Source organism: Planococcus citri, chromosome 1 (genome assembly GCF_950023065.1).
Source record: "Planococcus citri chromosome 1, ihPlaCitr1.1, whole genome shotgun sequence".
NCBI lineage: Eukaryota > Metazoa > Arthropoda > Insecta > Hemiptera > Pseudococcidae > Planococcus > Planococcus citri.
This window is the reverse complement of record NC_088677.1, coordinates 47,483,385-47,501,831: the sequence shown is the minus strand read 5'-3', so window position 1 is coordinate 47,501,831 and position 18,447 is coordinate 47,483,385. Positions and strand designations below refer to the sequence as shown.

General features: G+C 31.1%; 1 protein-coding gene across 9 annotated transcripts; it reads left to right on the top strand.

The window, feature by feature from the left end:
- Positions 1-105: 105 nt before the first annotated feature.
- On the top strand, positions 106-17,003 carry LOC135832370 (uncharacterized). 9 transcript variants are annotated; one of them, XM_065345568.1, is made up of 7 exons: positions 106-314; positions 5,250-5,394; positions 6,112-6,241; positions 11,983-12,689; positions 13,170-13,307; positions 15,361-15,469; positions 15,550-17,003. In XM_065345568.1, exons 3-6 carry the CDS (start codon positions 6,140-6,142, stop codon positions 15,455-15,457), a joined length of 1,044 nt encoding a protein of 347 aa, XP_065201640.1. In that variant the 5' UTR covers positions 106-314; positions 5,250-5,394; positions 6,112-6,139; the 3' UTR covers positions 15,458-15,469; positions 15,550-17,003. The 9 variants fall into 9 exon arrangements, with proteins under 9 accessions (XP_065201640.1, XP_065201643.1, XP_065201641.1 ...); XM_065345571.1 differs by lacking the exon at positions 106-314 and adding an exon at positions 909-1,068; XM_065345569.1 differs by lacking the exon at positions 106-314 and adding an exon at positions 910-1,077.
- Positions 17,004-18,447: the final 1,444 nt, after the last annotated feature.

Here is an 18,447-nt window from a genome sequence, read left to right as displayed (position 1 = left end):
TCCTATAAATTCGTTAGTGTATTTTGCTTCGCCAAATTACCAGTACAACATACTGCCTGACGGGAAATGTTGGTAACCCTGGTAAGATACTTACTGCCGCATGTTCTTATGCATGTCCGAATTGAAATAATAACATCACGTTGTTGTGTTCTACTTTTATGATTTTGAAAAAGTTTTTTAATTAATTCACCTAATTGGTAGTGAATACTTGGTACATACGGTGTTTATTTGAATTGCCTGTAGTTTTTTAGGTTCTTGAAGTATTGATTCCGTCATTTTTCAACGCTTCGCCGTCTTCTGGATAACATTTATTCGTAAGTATTCGTAAAGTAGTATTCGTAAGTAAGAAAATATGCCTATGTAGGTATTGAATTTTGAACTTTTTTATTTTGGCCACGCATGATTGTAATATTATGTTATATGTATTTTGAATGCTCAGTTCTATTGAAGTCTTGCGCCTGGATGGAGGATACAAATTCGTAGACAATTCTGATGAAATAATAATTCCACCTAATATTTATGCCACAATATCTAGTTAGAAATTCTTTCATTTCCCTGTCTGTTGTCACAATGAATTATTCACGAGATACAAACTAAATTGATTTTATTAAATGGTTTTAATTTCCAACTTTGATCTGTATAGTATACCTATTGTGGATAATATGGGTGTATCAACAGCTCGAGTACTCGATTTCTTGATAAAAAAAAAAAAATATGTTTATAATACATTTTAGTTCTGTAATTAATAAATAACGAAGTTTAAAACAGTGAAATGATTACAAACACAATAATCATTTTCATGTAAAATTAATTATTCGAAACATAGTACTGATGATAAGATCTGCGATTTCATCGTATAAAGTAAAATATGTATACTACAACTTCGTTTGGAAATGGAAACCTGATTACTCACATCTTTGTTGCCGTGCAACTCTAAAATTAGGTATAAATTCAGTTTAATTTGAGCGTTAAATATGTTCATTGTGTCAAGTGCTTAGGATGTAACCGGTTTCATTTCTTTTTCTCAAGTGATGAATGGTGTCAAATTATTACGAGAGCAGCAGAAAGGTATCTCCGGTAATATTGATTTTTAAATTTTAAATTAAAAAAAAAAAACTTAAATCAAACCTATAATGTACTATTACACGATTAGGTTAAGTATGCTTCGTTGTTCACGAAATGACGTATGTATTCAAAATCTTATTGGTGGTATAGGTGCTGGTATGAAGTCATTTAGGAAAGGTTTAACGTCCTGCTCCTGATAAATAATTTTCTTCAAAATATGGACTATTGTGCATTAGCTAGCTAATGATGAGGTTTTATCGGTGGAATTTTTTGGATTTTGCGTTGAATTTAATACATTATACTTATATTTTAAAGTAAGATGTTGACGATCAAAAAAACGTATGTATTGCAGTGTACACTTTTGTTTACTTGTGTATATTTTTATTACACGGTTGAATGAATTTTCTCACTTGGTGAAAACAATGTATGTTTTCTTTATAATGGCAAGAAATGCTGACATCACTGATTTATCTCATAACGAAATGAAATTACGTTTTCACGAGTAGTGTGTCTGTGTATGTATAACCGGGAAAAAAGAAATAATTTAGGTAGGTAACGTAAAAGTCGTACAAATGAAAATTGATAGGTATGTTTGCCTTTCTTCAGTTACATTGCATTTTATCAAAGTATAGTTTAGATCAAATGAGTCTGAAAAGTTTTTTTTGTTGTGAAGCTTATTGAAAATCGGTTTTTGAAGATTTAATCTTCAATTAGTGGAAAAGAATCAGAAATTAATATGCAGAAGAAAAAATCAGCGTGATTTTTGTACCTCTGGTGAACGATAAATTATAAACGCGTGGCAACACTGATTAATCGTGATAAAATTTGAACAGCGAATAAGTACTCAGACGTACACACAAAAATTAATCATCTTTAAATATATCGTAAGCGTAATATTGTACCGCGGTTGGAAATTTTCATACATTTTATCATCAATTACTTGCCTACTAGAAACAATTTTAACTTATTTCTTTTTCTGATAAATATCATATAATCTTCTTAATTTTGCGCGCTTTCAAAAGTCCGACTGTGACTTTCGGAAATGAATGATTCACTAATTTGTTCATACATAATTATGTACTCATAAATTTTGCTGCATAAACTTATCTTGGTTCCTTAAAACTGGAGTGAGTCAATATACCTACCTACCTAATGTGCCTACTGTTACAAAAATTACATTTTTATTTGTAGTTTTCTCACACCTTCTTTCTCACAATTTATACTTACAAGTGCATCCATTTGATGAGCATTTTCTAGCAAATGCGTTTGCACTAGCAAGAATTTTTGTATATTAATTTCATTACGTTTTTGGCGTAGCCTATCTTGTTAGGTATCATTCATTATCGTCATTTTGCATTGTTGCCAACAATCTCATGCAATGAATTTCTATGCATGAAATTAATAGCATTAAGTCGACCTTTTTGTTTATTAATGTTGTTAAAACTTCGAAGTTCGATGAATACGTGTAGGTATAGCATTATTTTGATGTATAGGCTTCGGTGAAATATCAATGGTGTTGGATGCCATTGTATATTAAGCATTTTTTTTTTCTTCTGCAAAAAAACACAATATTACAATAACATTTTAAAATTTCGTAAATGATTTTTAACTTAGTTCAACTTGGTGTATTGACGAAGGTTATATTGAAAATATTCCAACATAGGTATTACCGTAGACAACGTCGATAATTACCACATTGTTTATTTTCAAATATCGCACGTTTTCTGTTATTAAGTGATTAATTGTTAGATTACGCGACGTCCAATGAGTGGAAATTTCACGAAATGCAACATCATGATGAAGAGTTATTCGTTGTAATGACACTTATCACTGATACAATTTCTGTAGCCTGTGGCTAGGTAGTAGGTATCCGATAATTTTTAAATGATACACTTGCTGTGTTGTTTTCTCCATTTTGTCTTTGAGCATTGGTAATTCAAAATAGAAAATTGATACAAATTTGTCATTTTGTGAATTTAAAAATATTTTCGAAAAAAAAAATTATAGATACCTACTCAGACGTTTGCAGTGCTGTTACCGGAAGTACAGTAATGTGCTAGAGTTCCATAGCTATAATGGAACGTACAACATTAGATAATTATTGATTTAGTTGTACTTCGTAAAAGGGATTGCTTTTATGTGTTCCTTTTTCAACATTAAAAAGATAAGACACCTTTCTTGTAAAATTTAACTGAGCATATGAATTTTGTGGGATATTTTGTAAAATATTTTCATTCGTTTCATAAATAAACTCCAAGGCAGAGTGTAGGTAATTTGTATTTGTAAAATACAGATGTGTACACTATGCGCATTATCTGCTCTGTCGTATTAATTTAATTTCTTCCACCGGCTTTTCACATTAAATAATGACTATCCTTTGCTTTTTGTAAATTGTTAACAGCGTCTAATTTAAATGAATTAAAATTATTCTAGCATTTCAATGTAAATAAGTTGATACATACATATACGTACCCGATAGGTACCTGTCTGTGGAAATATGTATTCAAGCCTACTTAAGAAAAACAGTTGAACCTATTTTGCAATTTTTTTCTTTTATTATTATTATTTTTTTTTTCGTTGGTAATAAGTATGGAAATTATTTACAACAAGTATGAAAAGGAAGTTTACTAGGCTGTTGCTGAATAATTGAATACGAAAAAATGAATAAATTCTGATGCATTAAAAAATTCAAAGTTTTAAATTTATTGTTTGCATGCACAGACATTTGACATTTTATTAAAATACATCAGTGAATTTTTAATCAATTTCTATAATTCGACTGCAACTTAATCACTTGTAACACCTACACTCAATGGACAAAAAAATTATATCAGGATATCATTTTTCACGTAAAATATAATCAACTCATTATACCAAAAGCTATATTGAAATTAGATAATCGTTATCAATAGTAGGTATACTTTAAAAAGATAGTGTTGTATGTATTTTTCGTTTTTTCGTGCATTGATGAATAATAATTATTTTCTATTTAGTAAAAGTTTCATGAAAGAATTCATCGGGCCTAATTTTTTTAGGTGAAAATTTGTGCGTTGGTTTAAATTTAGGTCATTTATTGATTTCGCTACCAAAGTATTATACATTTTATTTAACGAAAAATTACGATAAATTTGATCCTAAATATACACCAACTAGTCGTCGTGTTCGTTATCAATTTATCATAATAACAAATCGCGATGGTTTTTAATGAAATATAAGTATACCGTCGAGTAATCAGTTATCACGGTTGAAAATTTCTTTTAAAATGAAAAATCAATGAGTAATAAGTTACGTCCCCGGCGTTTGATTCGCGGAAAATATCATGTAATTGCGAGCTCTCAGCTTCAACTATTTCAGCACTCGAAATTGAAGAATTAAATTAACATCAAAATATACCTATCATTCGAAAACGTATTCGAAGGACCAAGGACATGGAAAAAAATGTCATAATAAAAACTTCAACGTTGCCAAATCGTAGTAGGAACCTAATAATATATTAAAGTGGTTTTACTTTAAATAATGTAGGTACTTGCAAATAATAAAACGTTTCTCAAAATTCCACTAATAAAGTGTAGTAAAAATGATTTTATAAAATAATATTTTGACAGTGTTGCCACGTGATTTATTCGGCGAATATACTGAGTAAACATTTAAGAACGTAGCCCACACGGTGGTGGCAAAATTAACAACAATATTTACGTTTGTTTTAAGAACAACAACAAGAGTGATTGCTAATTATTATTATTCTTCGATGGTATACAAAAATTAAATACATTGTTCGTCGCTTGAGGTAAGCAAAGCACTTTTTAAAAAAAATCTATTACTTAAATCTGGTTATATCAGCATCTATCAGCTGTTCAATATAATCTGAATTATTGACCTCGTCTCGTCTCTCATCGCGTGCTGGTAGTGCTGTACGAACGTACAACGAATAACGAATACAAGTTCGTTTATCTCCGGTTTATTTTTTGCCAGTTGCTTTTAACGTTGTTCGATGCGGTGTGGTAAATAGAATTCTATAGTTTGTAGTGGGTTCTTTTTTTAAATTTTTCTATCAATGTTTATTAATTAATGTAATTTAAATGAACGGCAAAAGTTGTACTTATTTGTAAGCATTTTTTACAAGTTTATTTGTAACGTTTAACAACGGTTTTCATTCACATAACGATGTACTTCTTTATTAACAGGATACTGGTAGTTCGGTGATTTGATAATTTTTTCCTCGAAATGTGAGTTCATTTAATTGGAATCGTAATGCTGTATTGAGAATATAATATTGTCTTGGATTTTTCCTTTGCCGGACTCAAGATTGTAATACCTATATTACTACAGGTATACATTTTTTAGTCGATATTATTATCCATAAGTAATATTCAGTTAACCTCGTTCGAATTAGAAATTGAGGAATTCAATTATCATCTAATATGTGTCATTTATTTCAATTTTTTAGCTTTCTTAATTTGTAAAAATCGATAATATTGGTCATCGGGCTAAAAAAAAATCCATACTGTTTAGTAAAAAACCGATGCATGTCAATTTTTTTCTTACTATAGAAAAAAAAAATTAAATCTGCTCGAATTGATAAACTCATGTATTACTACGTACTTGATGTTGGTATTTGTTGGAAGTTAAATCATAGCTATATAGGTATGACTATGACACGTACTTAGGCTGTATTTATTAAGAAAAAAAGAAACGTAGTTATTTCAGAATGGAAAGAAATTTGTCGAACGAGTACACATATACTTGGGTATTTATTCTGATTGTTTTTTTGAATTCTTTCTTAAATTCACGAGTACGTAAAAGATTAAATTGTGTAGGTTAATCAGCTGTTTTCTGATTTTGTCATATTTCTCGTTATCTACGTACATACACTTGCAACGTACGTTTACGAAGAAGTAAAAGTGAATTCATTTGGTAAATTGTTTCGCTAATGAATGAATTACGATATTTGAACGTACAAGGTCTTTTATTAATTTTAAACCTATTTCGTTGCGACTTGCGAGCATGTGTATTTGTTAGGTAAATTTTTTATTTTTATTTTTTCAGATAACGTGTCACCGATTAGTTACCCTCCATGTTACCAGAACTTGAAAAGGGTATACCTAAACCCCTGAAAAAACGTTACCGAGATTTATTCGAAGATGATGGAAATCCGCCGAATATTGTTGTACCGAATGTGAGTAAGAAAAATTTTCATTACTATTGCGAAAAGTGAAACTGAAGTTGGAGCGTTTTCGTTCTAAAACGATTTCACAGCGTTAGGTTCATTATATGTATAGTAAATTTCAACTTGACTAAATACTTGGATGACGTAAATGGCCCTGAAACCAAACGTCATTATTAAAATTCTTCCAAACAGATTATCATTTTATTGGTATGATTTTTTTCACTGTAGGTAAGTATATATATTTTGTCAAGTTGAATGAAAACGCGCCATCAGGTGAACTTTTTGTATTATTTTTCACCTGTTTTATACCACGTCTTCCTTCTTAGCTTCTTATAGGTTTACGTTAACCTATGAAATTATTCATTAAGAAGAATATAACGTAGTTACAAGTCGTTCGATTGCACGTAATTGTGAATGTTTTCATCATTATTCGATGTAAATCGACGCACATATCATTCACAAGATTTTTTCTCTGTATATGCAATTTTTAGTGGAGCTTCTGAGCTTTTCGTAGGTTTATCATGTCCTTTCAGTGTATTCTTTGCATGCATTAGGTTTAGGAAATGAAATTATGTAGTATAATTAAGCGTATGTTTTATTGAATTATCACAACGAGTTTGCCAGTTTACGAGTGGATAAAGGAATTTCAAACAAACCATATCGTCTTTCCTTGAAATATTAACCTTCTTACCATGACTACCCGCCTCCAAACTTAAATTTGAAAATACCTTCGAAACTATATTGCGAACCGTTGCCTGATCTATTGTTGACTTTCATTACATCATTCATTTTAATCATATGTGTTTCGTAAAAATATCCTCTTGTAGGTATGTATGTATCTAAAAATACTTACCTACCTAAATATTGTGAAAATATTTCAGTGCATTTTCATTCAAAGTGGTTACAGCTGGTTGTTCGTTAACAAAGTATTCAGTATTTTGAGCTGAAAAAAATTGTGTGTACTTGATGAATGCGTCAATTTATGGAAGGGAATTAAACTTTTAAAAATGTTGCTCTCATAAGTAATAATTTTTGTCATGTTGAGACATATGTATATGTACCTATGCGTATGCTCTTCTATGCAGTAACCGATTTGAATTTTGAGCCGATTTTTTCTTTAAGTAAGAGGACCCTTAGCGTAGCTAGTCCATCACAAAATTCAGCGGCCCAATTGCAAAAATACTATGGTGTCGCAGTGGTCTAATGGTTTCAAAATTTTAATTTTTGGCAAATTTCACCCATGAAAAATTGAAAATGTGCTTATATCAAGCTTTAAAAAATCATAGCGCCCATGAAGTATTTTCTGGGCCTCGAATATTCGTAAAATTATCCAAGAATGGTCATAAAATGTGATTGGGAAGCTACGACTTTAGGAATCTTATTTTATAGTCAAAAGATGAGTTCAAGACGATTCCGAAAGTTGTATGTAGCAGTCCAATAAAAATTTTGGGCCTAAAAAGTACCCTTTCGGATGTGCAGACTCAAAATAGCGCCTAAACTTCAAGAAACTTGACTTGTGACGAAAAAATACGATTGCCAAAATTTTATCTTCTCTAATCGCATTTTTTGACCATTTTTGGATAATTTATTGAAAATTCTGGGTTCAAAAATACCCTTTTGGATACGCAGACTCAAAATCGTGCTTAAACGCCAGAAAGCTCAACTTATGTCTACCTACAATTACATATTATATGTACCTAAAAAACGATTCCAAACTTTTAGCTGTGCAATCGCATTTTTTTAACCATTTTTACACAATTTTTCGAATATTTTGAGGCCAAAACATACCTGATGGGCTCTATAACTTTCTGACACTTGATGTATCCTGGGAATTGAGTACATTTTTACTGTTTTAGGCACATTTTTTCTTTTTTGGCGAAATTGGCAAAAAATTGAAATTTCGATACCTGTGGACTCCTTGTAGGACCCGCATGCAGTTTTGCAATTGGGCAGCTATAAATTTTGTGGTGTACTACTCTTGGGTCCTCTTACTTCTGATAAAAAATAGGTTGAAATCGGTTGCTGCATATTCGTGGGGTTACTGAGGTTCCCTTGTAAGTAAAATCTATAAATGATCTCTGTGAATCCATGACTGTAGGTGATATACTCAAGTATGTAAATACCTACTTTGAAAACACTTTTGTGATTACAGAAAAACTATGAACGACTTTCCGAGAAAATAAGCCTAAACTTGAAGCATTTCCAAATAAATTTGTCTTTGAATGAACCTTTTTTTCACGATTTGAAACAAACTTGACTTCTAGACTGCAATGTATGAGGGACGTTTCGGTTATTTGGTGGTTTTCCAGGTCTTGTGATCTATGTATGTAATGTATACTGTATTTACTAGGTATGTACATAGAAATAGGTATTCCATCATTTATGCTCAGTTTTGTGGATAAAGCAACGCGTGATTTTTAAAGAGTAGTCGAGAAGTAAAATAGAAATGACATTACAGCTACAGAAAATTTTACGATAAGGGAATTGAATATTTTGTTTGAACGAGATTGGTTAATAACATTGACTACGTGTGGATATGAATAATTATATTTTTTTTACTACTGAGATAAAGTTCATAGATTTGGTATTTTTTTTAAAAATGAAGCAGTTTGAACATCAGCCATGTAGTAATCATAAGGAAAAATATTATAAAACTTGAATTAAGTAATGTATTACTGTTGATAAAAAAAAATTATTCATTATACGGGTGTAAGGTATGCTTTATTTCCAAAAGTTTGAACGTTTTCCTTATTCTAAATAGTGAAAATTTTCTCTACAAATTAAATGGTTTCGTGGTCGAAGATATTTAAAGAATTATTTTTACATTTTATTCCAGCAAGGTTTCCGATTCAGCAAAGCCTTGGTATTTTTTTCGACCTTTTTTTTCAAATCTTAAATTGATTTTTATGTAGGTACCATTTTGTAGCTTACGAGAACCTAACCTACACGCATAAATATAAATTTTCTATGGTTCGAAATGTTTGATTGGATAATGTGGGGGGAAAAAAGTGCTCTTGTAATGATGATTAGAATTGTCTGTATTGTTATCGTTTAATATCTGCAAATAACACGAAGACGACATTAAATATTCGTTTCATTTTGGAGACAGTTTTGACTGGAATTATTTTAGAATTTTTATTTATCATTGAAAAAAAAAGATACTTAGGTACCCTTATTAAAGGGGAATCATTGTGATAAACAGTACTCTTTATTCGAATCCTTTTGAAACTTTTTTTCTCTTTTTTTGAAAGTGCCTACACACATGAATAGAGAAAAGAGTAGGTTGTACTAGGTATTTTGAATTTTGATTGATTTTCTACAATTTTACATAGGAAATGATGTGGTTTACTCTTCGATACGAAATTCCAACGACGAACACGTGAATAACCTTTGATGTTTTTAAGATTTTATCACGAAAATTTTATTATTACCTATAATTATTTATTGGGAATAGTGAAAGCAATACGATAAGACAATAATATCAACCATATGTTCTATTCAGATAAAACGATGCATATCTATGCGACAGTGTTAATTTCATATTATATCAACGGAAATCTGTAATGGCGTTCAGTTAAGATTCGACTCTACTTATATTTTACGTTCACACAACTTGCATTCATTGTACTTCGAATATCTTAACGCAGAATGTTTGGCATCACGGTATCGCGTTTTTTTTTCACCCCTCTTATTTCAAAAGAGATTGTTGCATTCGACTGTTGCATGGCATCGTTATTATTATCATCCCTGGTCCTACTCCTAGCCGGCGTTGTAGGACTAGGGAACCTGAAATAGAAATCTAGGTAATGTTTACAATTTACGCAGGGTGAAATACAATTTGGGTCGTGATAATAGGTAGAAAGGTGATTGAAATGTTCCGCGAAGTACACTGTTTGAAAATAGCTATCTGTGAAATGCTTTTGTTTCAATGTATTGTACAGTGTAGGTAGAGGTACTCAACACACTTTCTATCTAAACAATTCCGGATTGAAAATTTCTACGCGAGTTGGTAATAGGTTGAGGTATTCTAATTCTTTTAACATAAGAAAGAAATACAAAAATTGACAAAAATGCTTGAATTTTATACAGTATGAGTTTTCACGCAAAAAATCATGCATAAGTATTTCATTCTCAAGCCAGACAAATAGAAAAAACAAAAACTAAATGTGTTTTCATTTTTATCATTTTTCTGATTTTTCTACTCGAAAATACTATAGCACCGTAAGTTTCAACATTTTTCAGAAAAATATTTCAAAATTTCCATAAATGTACCTACTGACAAAAATTGATTGGTCTGACTTCGAAAAACTATAATTATGTTGATGTTCCCAATTATATGTACATAATTCAATTGCAATCAGTTTTTGAAGTCCTTTGAAACGAAAGGGAAAAATAGTACATACTTCTGCAGGTTATTCAAACTTTTTTTTTAAAAAAAAAAGAGAAAAAACACCAGAAAATCTTCGTGAATGCGGATGGGCATCTATTTACAATTCTGAAAATATATTTTACATATACATACAAACATGATTATCTTCCTTTTCGTTTTGAGAGTCATTTTCGACGTACGACATAATTGGAAAAAATTGTGCATTTTTAGGGTCCGAATTTATACAAAAAAAAAAAGCTAGCCTATAACATTTCAAAACGTGTAATTCAGCTGCTGTAATTCTTTGGAATTTTACATTTTGGTTACATTTTGACTACCATCATATTCCTGTTTGGAGGTCTATTTTCGACAAGAGCGAGGGAAAATGTGAGCCTATTTGTATAAATGATACCAACTCTGTTTTCACGATGATGGCAAAAAAAGTGATTTTTGACGAAATCGAAGTTCGTAGTCAAACCGATCTGACATGAAGGTAACAACTCACACTAATCCGCGGAATCGCATTTTTTTCCCCGAGCCCGTTGAAGTGATTGTTCGTAAAAACGCATTAGAGAAGAGGATGAAAAAGGTGGGAAAACGCATTTTTCTTGAGATTTAAAGTTCGATTGAAAAAATTAAAGCTTGAGTCAGAAAAGTGAAATTTGTCAATTTTGCAATTGCTGGTCAGTTTTCTTGAGGAGCATGGCGCTTGGAGAACAACCTAGCGATTCTGTCCTTAAATAACGAAAAATATACATCTAAGTGGTGAGATTAGTGTACTATTTCTTCACATAATGTAATACAAATTAAGTACCTAACTGGTTTTTTCAATTGAAAAATCCAAAGCGAGAAACTTACTTTTATTACAAAGTATGAAAACAGTAAACATATACAGTTTTTGACCGATTCAAAGGAATGACGTGAGTATCACGAGAAAATTAGGCTTGGACGTAAAATCATATTTTTTTTTTACATTTCAGCCCTGCTAGTTTTTTTTTTACGTCAGAGTCTTGATTTCCTTATGACGCGCCACAATTTATAAGAAGGTTGAAGTATTTTTTCTAAAAATTCTCTATAAAATGGAAACTGAGCCCAGTTGGTGGTGATCTGTGTCCTATTTACCAAAATTTTTCTCCTTCCGCCAATTTTACAACATAAAAGTTTCCTAACAGCGGGAATATTTTCGAAGTCAATAAAGTTCAATCAAGAAATTAGAAGGTAATCTTTTTAAAAAGACAATTTTTTTTCGATAACTCCCCGAAATGAAAGATAAAATTATTCGATATTTACAATCGTAAAGTTTTCGTTTGTAGGCTGATGAAAGACTCGGCAGGTATGTCCTTGTACTAAAGGCATTTTTTGTTTTCTTTTTTTTTTGCAGGAATCCGCAAATACGATCGAAACGTTGGCGTACGCCGACGCTAGTCATCACATTCCAGATAGAAAAGAGAATATAAATTATCAGCAACTCCATATGCCTACGAATCTGTATCGTAAATCTGTGATAAATCGCTCAATTAAGGAACATATCAGTATTATCGATATAGAACAAATGACACCGAAATTAGCAGATTCGGCAGATGCGCCTACTAAGCGAGAAGACGAAGCGAAATTTCACCTAGAGACTGACGAAAATCAAACTTCGCATTTCGTTTATTTGTCAAATAATTACCTAATCAATTCGCCAGAGGTGCAATTCGTGGGCAAATTGAAAGTAAAGTGGCGGGAGAAGTATGAAAATTTGGGCGATATAGCTGATATAAATGGCATAAATTTAAACGATTGTAATGTCAATATATTAGATAATTTCAACGGCTACGGATACGTTAAAAGCAACGAAAACAGTAAGCCTGCCAGTAATCATAGTAATAAATGTATAAAAGCTCCAACTCGCCAGACTACGCGTCTCCAAATGAGCACTGCCGTCGCCGATGCGGAAGATAGGATCAGTGATAGTGAGAAAATTACTGATGACCAATCCAAAGATGTTCCTGTTGTGCGGAAAATGGAAAGGGCCAGAAAAGGACTGATATATCAAAAATTCATGGCCGACACGTACTCGTGGAATAAGAAAGAGAAAAGCAGCAGGTGTGTATGCGAAAAATATCGTCTTGTACTTCGATGTAGAAAATTTTACTTATGTTTGGGAACTTGGTACGATGAAACTTGCGGATACACGCGAGCAGTTTCATTGAACTTGACAGCGCTGGCTTGAGTCGAGTGTGCTTACGCGAAATGATTATTTTTAAGATTTGAAAAAATTGCACGACGTCGTCCTTGTTCAAGGTCTGAATCGTTTGCTTTGATGCTTTCTGTCAGTAGACACGGGCGACGATTCGAGGGACGGAAAATTCATCTCACCGTCGTTATATGCGGTGCTCGATCTGACAAAGTCACTGCTCTCTAGTTCAAACTAAGATTCTCAAAGTGTGAAAATTCGAATTGAATACATGCGACGAATTTGTCATTATAATTACGTACTGTCGTAGCTTATGTCAAATGACTCGTAATATGTGTTTTTGATTGCCAAGTTTATCTATTTGTATGTAACTTCGTTTTGTTTTGCAGTAGTTCAAAAAGTACCACCGAAGTAACGCAAACGCAACCTCGAAAAAGAGGTCGTCCCAGGACTAGGATTCCTGAAGATGTTAAACGTCCTAAAGATCCTGAATTTAATGCTAGCGAATCTACCGTTACTATTATGAGGTTAGTGTGATTTTTTTCTTTTTTGAAAAAATTGGTTTTTAATTACTTAGTCAAGAGTGAACTTGTAATGTGCGGAATGCGTACACAGCGTACACTTTTTGCATTTGATGGTGTGTTATAGCGACTAGCGAGTCACAGTTTTCATAAAAGTGGGTATATCACTAATCGGTGAATAAGATTTGTATACAAATTGCATCAGTGTACGAATTGTATTAAAAAATCTGCGACTTTCTTCCGTAACGGTAACTTCATTTTTCTACTCTGTGATCTCATGCTCATAGAAGTGCTACTTACAGTTTTCTTGACTACAACCCTCTTCACCATTTAAAATTATGCAGAATTTTCTTATAAATGGTTGAGATTGTTGAAGTTTTGATGTAAGAGGTAGGTACGTATTAGATTTTTCAAAATTGATAATTTTTTGAGAAATCGTATTTCATTTAAATTTTCAAATTGTGTAATTTTCTGAAATTGTCGAGTTGCTCAAAATTGTTAAATTTACCATTACTTGTCAAAGTTTCAAAGGAAGAACATAAATTTTTGAAATAAAGATCATTGAAATGTGTCGGTAGAAAACACCCCTTCCATGTACTAATAATGCTGATACGGGTATGTTTTTTTTCAAACTATGTAAGACTAAGAACATAAGCGTATCGGAAAATTTTCATTTACAAGTTTATTACCATTAAGGAAAGAAAAGAAACATTTCATCAAGAATTTTTAAGGACGATAACGTTACTGGGACTGGTCGCTGGGTCAATTTTAAAATGATCTAAAATCTGATGTAATTTATTGTAAAAAAATCAACTTCTTCCCCCACCCACTTAAGTTTCCAATATTTTCGAGAAACGAATTTTGAAAACGAACTTATGTACTTACTTAGCTAGATACTTATCTATTTAAAAAATTTTGTTTTCATTTTTTAATTCTATAAGAAATGACCATTTTATTTTATTGTATTTTTTTTTTTGATAGCTGCATGAGAATGCGAAAATAACTCAATTTTTTTCAAGTTTCCGAAAACCATTAAATTTCTGGAATTTTTCCTATTCAATGTTTTTTCTCGAAGATTTGCGTACACCATACTAACCACCTTTTTTTCGTTTTCATGCAACTTGAGAAAGGAATGTAGGTGAAAACTCATTGCAAAATTACCTTATTGGGTAAAAACAACGGTACCTAGACCTACCTACCTACTATAAAATTAGGCCTGTATTGATTAAAATAAAAATTTTAACGTCGGTAAAACGGCGCAAAAATGAATAAATCTTTGCAACTCCGGTGTTTGGTCACAAGCACGAATTACAAAAATATTGGATTCAAAGTTAAGCGCAGTCTTAAATAATTTCACGAAAGGGAGAATGATTTTGTAAGTTGCGCGGTATACTCTTTACGTACGTGACGTCACCGTAGCCTTTTTCCAAATTAACTTAATTAATTACGTTTATGTTCAAGTTTAACGTTTAAGGAACTGCTCTATTTTAATTGATTTTAAAAAAATTAACTTTCGCTCGCAAACGAAAATTTATGTTCAATTTAGAAAAGCCAATCGATTTTTGGAAATTATTGTTGAAATAAAATCATCCACGGTGGTTATTTTATATCGCCGATTACTTTTGACCTTTGATTGTAGAACAAAAAAAAAATATTGTTTTCAAATTTATAAATACGTATAAAATATTATAGAATATTTACAAAAGAAAGGAAGTAGACAAAATAACGATACCTTTTTCGCTCACCGCATTTTATTATTGTCGCTAAGAAAAAAAATTCGATGAAATACATTTATACCGTGGGAACAAGTACAGCTAGTTAGGTGGGATTTTCCTGTACATAATAAAGACTTGTCCTTCTTCTAATCTCAATAATTAATACGTTATTGAAGATGGTTTTCAATTTTTTTAGATAAGTTTGTTTCGAACGTATGTAATGTATGGAGATTGTAATCGAAATTTGTGCGTGATCGATATGCTTAATTATGGCAAATATGATATAACTTTAACCATAAACGGTGAATAAGCGAAAACGTAATGTGAAAAATCATTGTTCATAGGTTGGAAAGGAAAAAGAATAGCAATACGTTGAAATACACCGTCGTCGAACGCAAAAATTCTAAGAAATCTTCTTTCGTTGAAAAGAAAACGTCATAAAATGATGAGCAGGTAACTACATCTATTTTCGAACTACGTAAATTTTATTATTTTATGTTTAATTTAATTTAATTTTTTAAAATCATTTTCAGATTTAAAATTTGCGATCGTTCTGGCTATATGCTCCTTACACGGATCTAGTAATTTATTTCAAATATTTAAATTAGGTATATTTCATATTTTATAAGTCCATTTGGTCTCGCATTTCGGAAATATTTTCGTTTCCTCTCTTTTGTAAATAAACTTTCAATAAGTTAGATATGTATTCGTTTGTTTGTTTTTTTTATACTATGAAATTTTAACGATATAAAAATCATGCGTGCGGGAAACCTGTAAGAGAAAGAGATGTATTTATTTTTATGGTGTGTAATGATAGTTATTTTTCGAGATAAATATCGATTCCTTTGTACTGATTGAATTTTGTCCTGGGCGACGTATTTATGTCATAAGCATTTATTAATACCTATTATTCGCGTGAAGTCTTATATGTTTTCATTTTTTTTTTTTTTTTAATATACGAGATATTTTTTATAAGGATGATAACGCGAATAACCCAATTGAATGAAAAATTTATCGTGTTTGATTTGACCGTTTTTATTTATTTTTAAAATTTAAGTTAGAAATTTTATTGTGATATTTTTACGTTTTCAATTAAATCAGCGGATTTTTATTTAATTGAAGAAATGTTTTATTTTGTGTTATGTTTTGTTCGCTTCATCTGCTTGATTTCTTTTACGATTGTGGACCTTTGAATCCGAATTTATTCGAAGTTTATTTAAATATCGCATTTGTTGATATCTTACGGCTGTGGTTTCGAATACATACTTCTTGGTAGGCTATGTAAAGTTTTCTTAATTTGTTAAATTTAATTTTTCTTACTTCGAGGCGTATTTTTTGTCTTTATATTTGAAATATTATTTTATAGAACGTGTTTAATGTTCATTTGTTACAAATTATTGATAATATTGCCAGGACGCATCGCCGAAATTTGTAGCCTATATATAAATGTTGGTTATTCTTGACGAAAAGAAGAGCAAAAGAAAGAAACAAGCAAATGTTTTGTGTGAACAACTGCATCAATTTGTGACAAAATTTTGCGTCAATATTTACAATAATATGAAAATCTACAAGGCTAAGGCTATGATTCATAGTCGAGAAAAATTTTCTAAATCTGTGAGACGATTCTGGATTATGAGTAGGTAGTAGAGTTGTGTCGAAAATTAAGCATCAGTTTATGAGACGAAGCAATTGCTTGAAATACAGTACGGAATTATTTTTATAAAATATACATATTTTTCGCCCTTCAATTTCATAAGTTTATCTCCATTCTCTATTATTTTATTATTTGCCAATTAAACACATGCGTGAAACTTATTTGTCTCCACGATAAGTTTGTTGCAGTTCACGATTTATACAGGAATGCGCGGATTAATAATGTTGATGAGAATAAATAAACGAAGCTGTCACGATACAATATTGTTAACAATGTTCCTATTCTGCCCCTTCTCTGTAATCTGTATGTATATTAAATATTTTCTTTCTCTCATTTTTGTAATATTTGTTCATTCGTTTATCACTTAAGTTTGGATGAATATCTACGATGCTTCGTAAATTTTTACCAGCGATGTATCTCTGGTTCCAAACATTTCATTTATGATTTAACGTAAATTGTATGTTCAAACGGAAATGAACTACTTTTTGATATATCTATTTCAATGTACCTACATCATATGTGACGCGACCAGCGATACCATACCATAAGTCGGAAAACTTTTTTTTGAGATAATCGCGTTTTCATGGAAAAAGTCAGAAAATATCAAAAAAAAATTTTTTGTCGATTCATATACTATGAAGTCTATACTTTGGAATGGGTGTACCCACCGATCTCAAACACGTCGTTTTAGTGGTGAAAACCCGGTTTTACAAAAGTGCTTTTCATAAAAAAATGTCAAAAAAAAAATATATATTATGATGTAAAACCATTAAAAGATGAAGAAAATCAAAAAAAAAAAAAAAAAATACTGTTCACTGATTTTTAAAAATGTTACAAAAATAACCCAAACTTTCAAAAACGTTTTTCTCAGAATTTTGGTTTTTGAATTTCAAAAAATACGCAACTTTGAAATGTTGCAAATTTGTCAGATTTTAATATTTTGAAAATCTGTTTGCACCATTGAAAAGAGGAAGAAAAACACTACCAGAAACCACAATAAAACGAAAAAATTTTTTGCCGACATATGGTATGGTATCGCTGGTCGTGTCACATATGTTCATTAGCATTGGATGCAATAAATTTAATAAAAGCTCCTTTTTCTATAATTAACTCACATCGTCGCCTCGTCGGTTCAGTCGGTTGTCGGAAAATTACCTACCTATCTCGATCAACTTCACTTCTTCATCTGTGTACAAAATTTGTTGGAGCGGGATCGATTTCATTTATTATTCACATCTTGACGGCTAGTTTCATAACAGAGAACTAAATTGAAAATCAATCAAGAATTGGTTCACTTCACACTGGATCCACTTTAAATAGGCAACCCTTTCTGTAGAACCTAGCTTACTTTGGATCTAAAACTTTTTTTTTTGAGATTGACATTGAAGATTGTTACCTGTAAACTTTTTCACTTTTCATCGTTTTTTGGAGAATTTTTTTAATTTAAATTATTTTTGATTTTAAAGACATACATTGTGAAGTCCTGCGTCCCCCTAAAAGACTAAAAGTAGAAAAATGTAAAAAATCAAGCAGCAAAGAATAATACTCGTAACATGATTGAATTTCAAAGTTAGGTATTTGAAATGGAGTGATGATTTCGTTGATAATAAAACGTATGGATGAGAGCGTATTGTTAGAACATGTCATTAAGGTCATATGAAAGGTTCAAGAAAAATACCATGCTATGGACTACATTCCCGCATATTTTTTCAACCTAAAACTGCTAGAATCATTGATTTGGTTTTAGTTGGAACTGAAGTAGAAATACCGAACGCAT

Coding starts and splice junctions, on each gene's coding strand:
- LOC135832370 (XM_065345568.1), top strand. CDS start 6,140: ATGTTACCAGAACTTGAAAAGGGTATACCTAAACCCCTGAAAAAACGT. Junction 12,690..13,169: donor AAGAAAGAGAAAAGCAGCAG/GTGTGTATGCGA, acceptor TTTGTTTTGCAG/TAGTTCAAAAAGTACCACCG. Junction 13,308..15,360: donor TCTACCGTTACTATTATGAG/GTTAGTGTGATT, acceptor CATTGTTCATAG/GTTGGAAAGGAAAAAGAATA.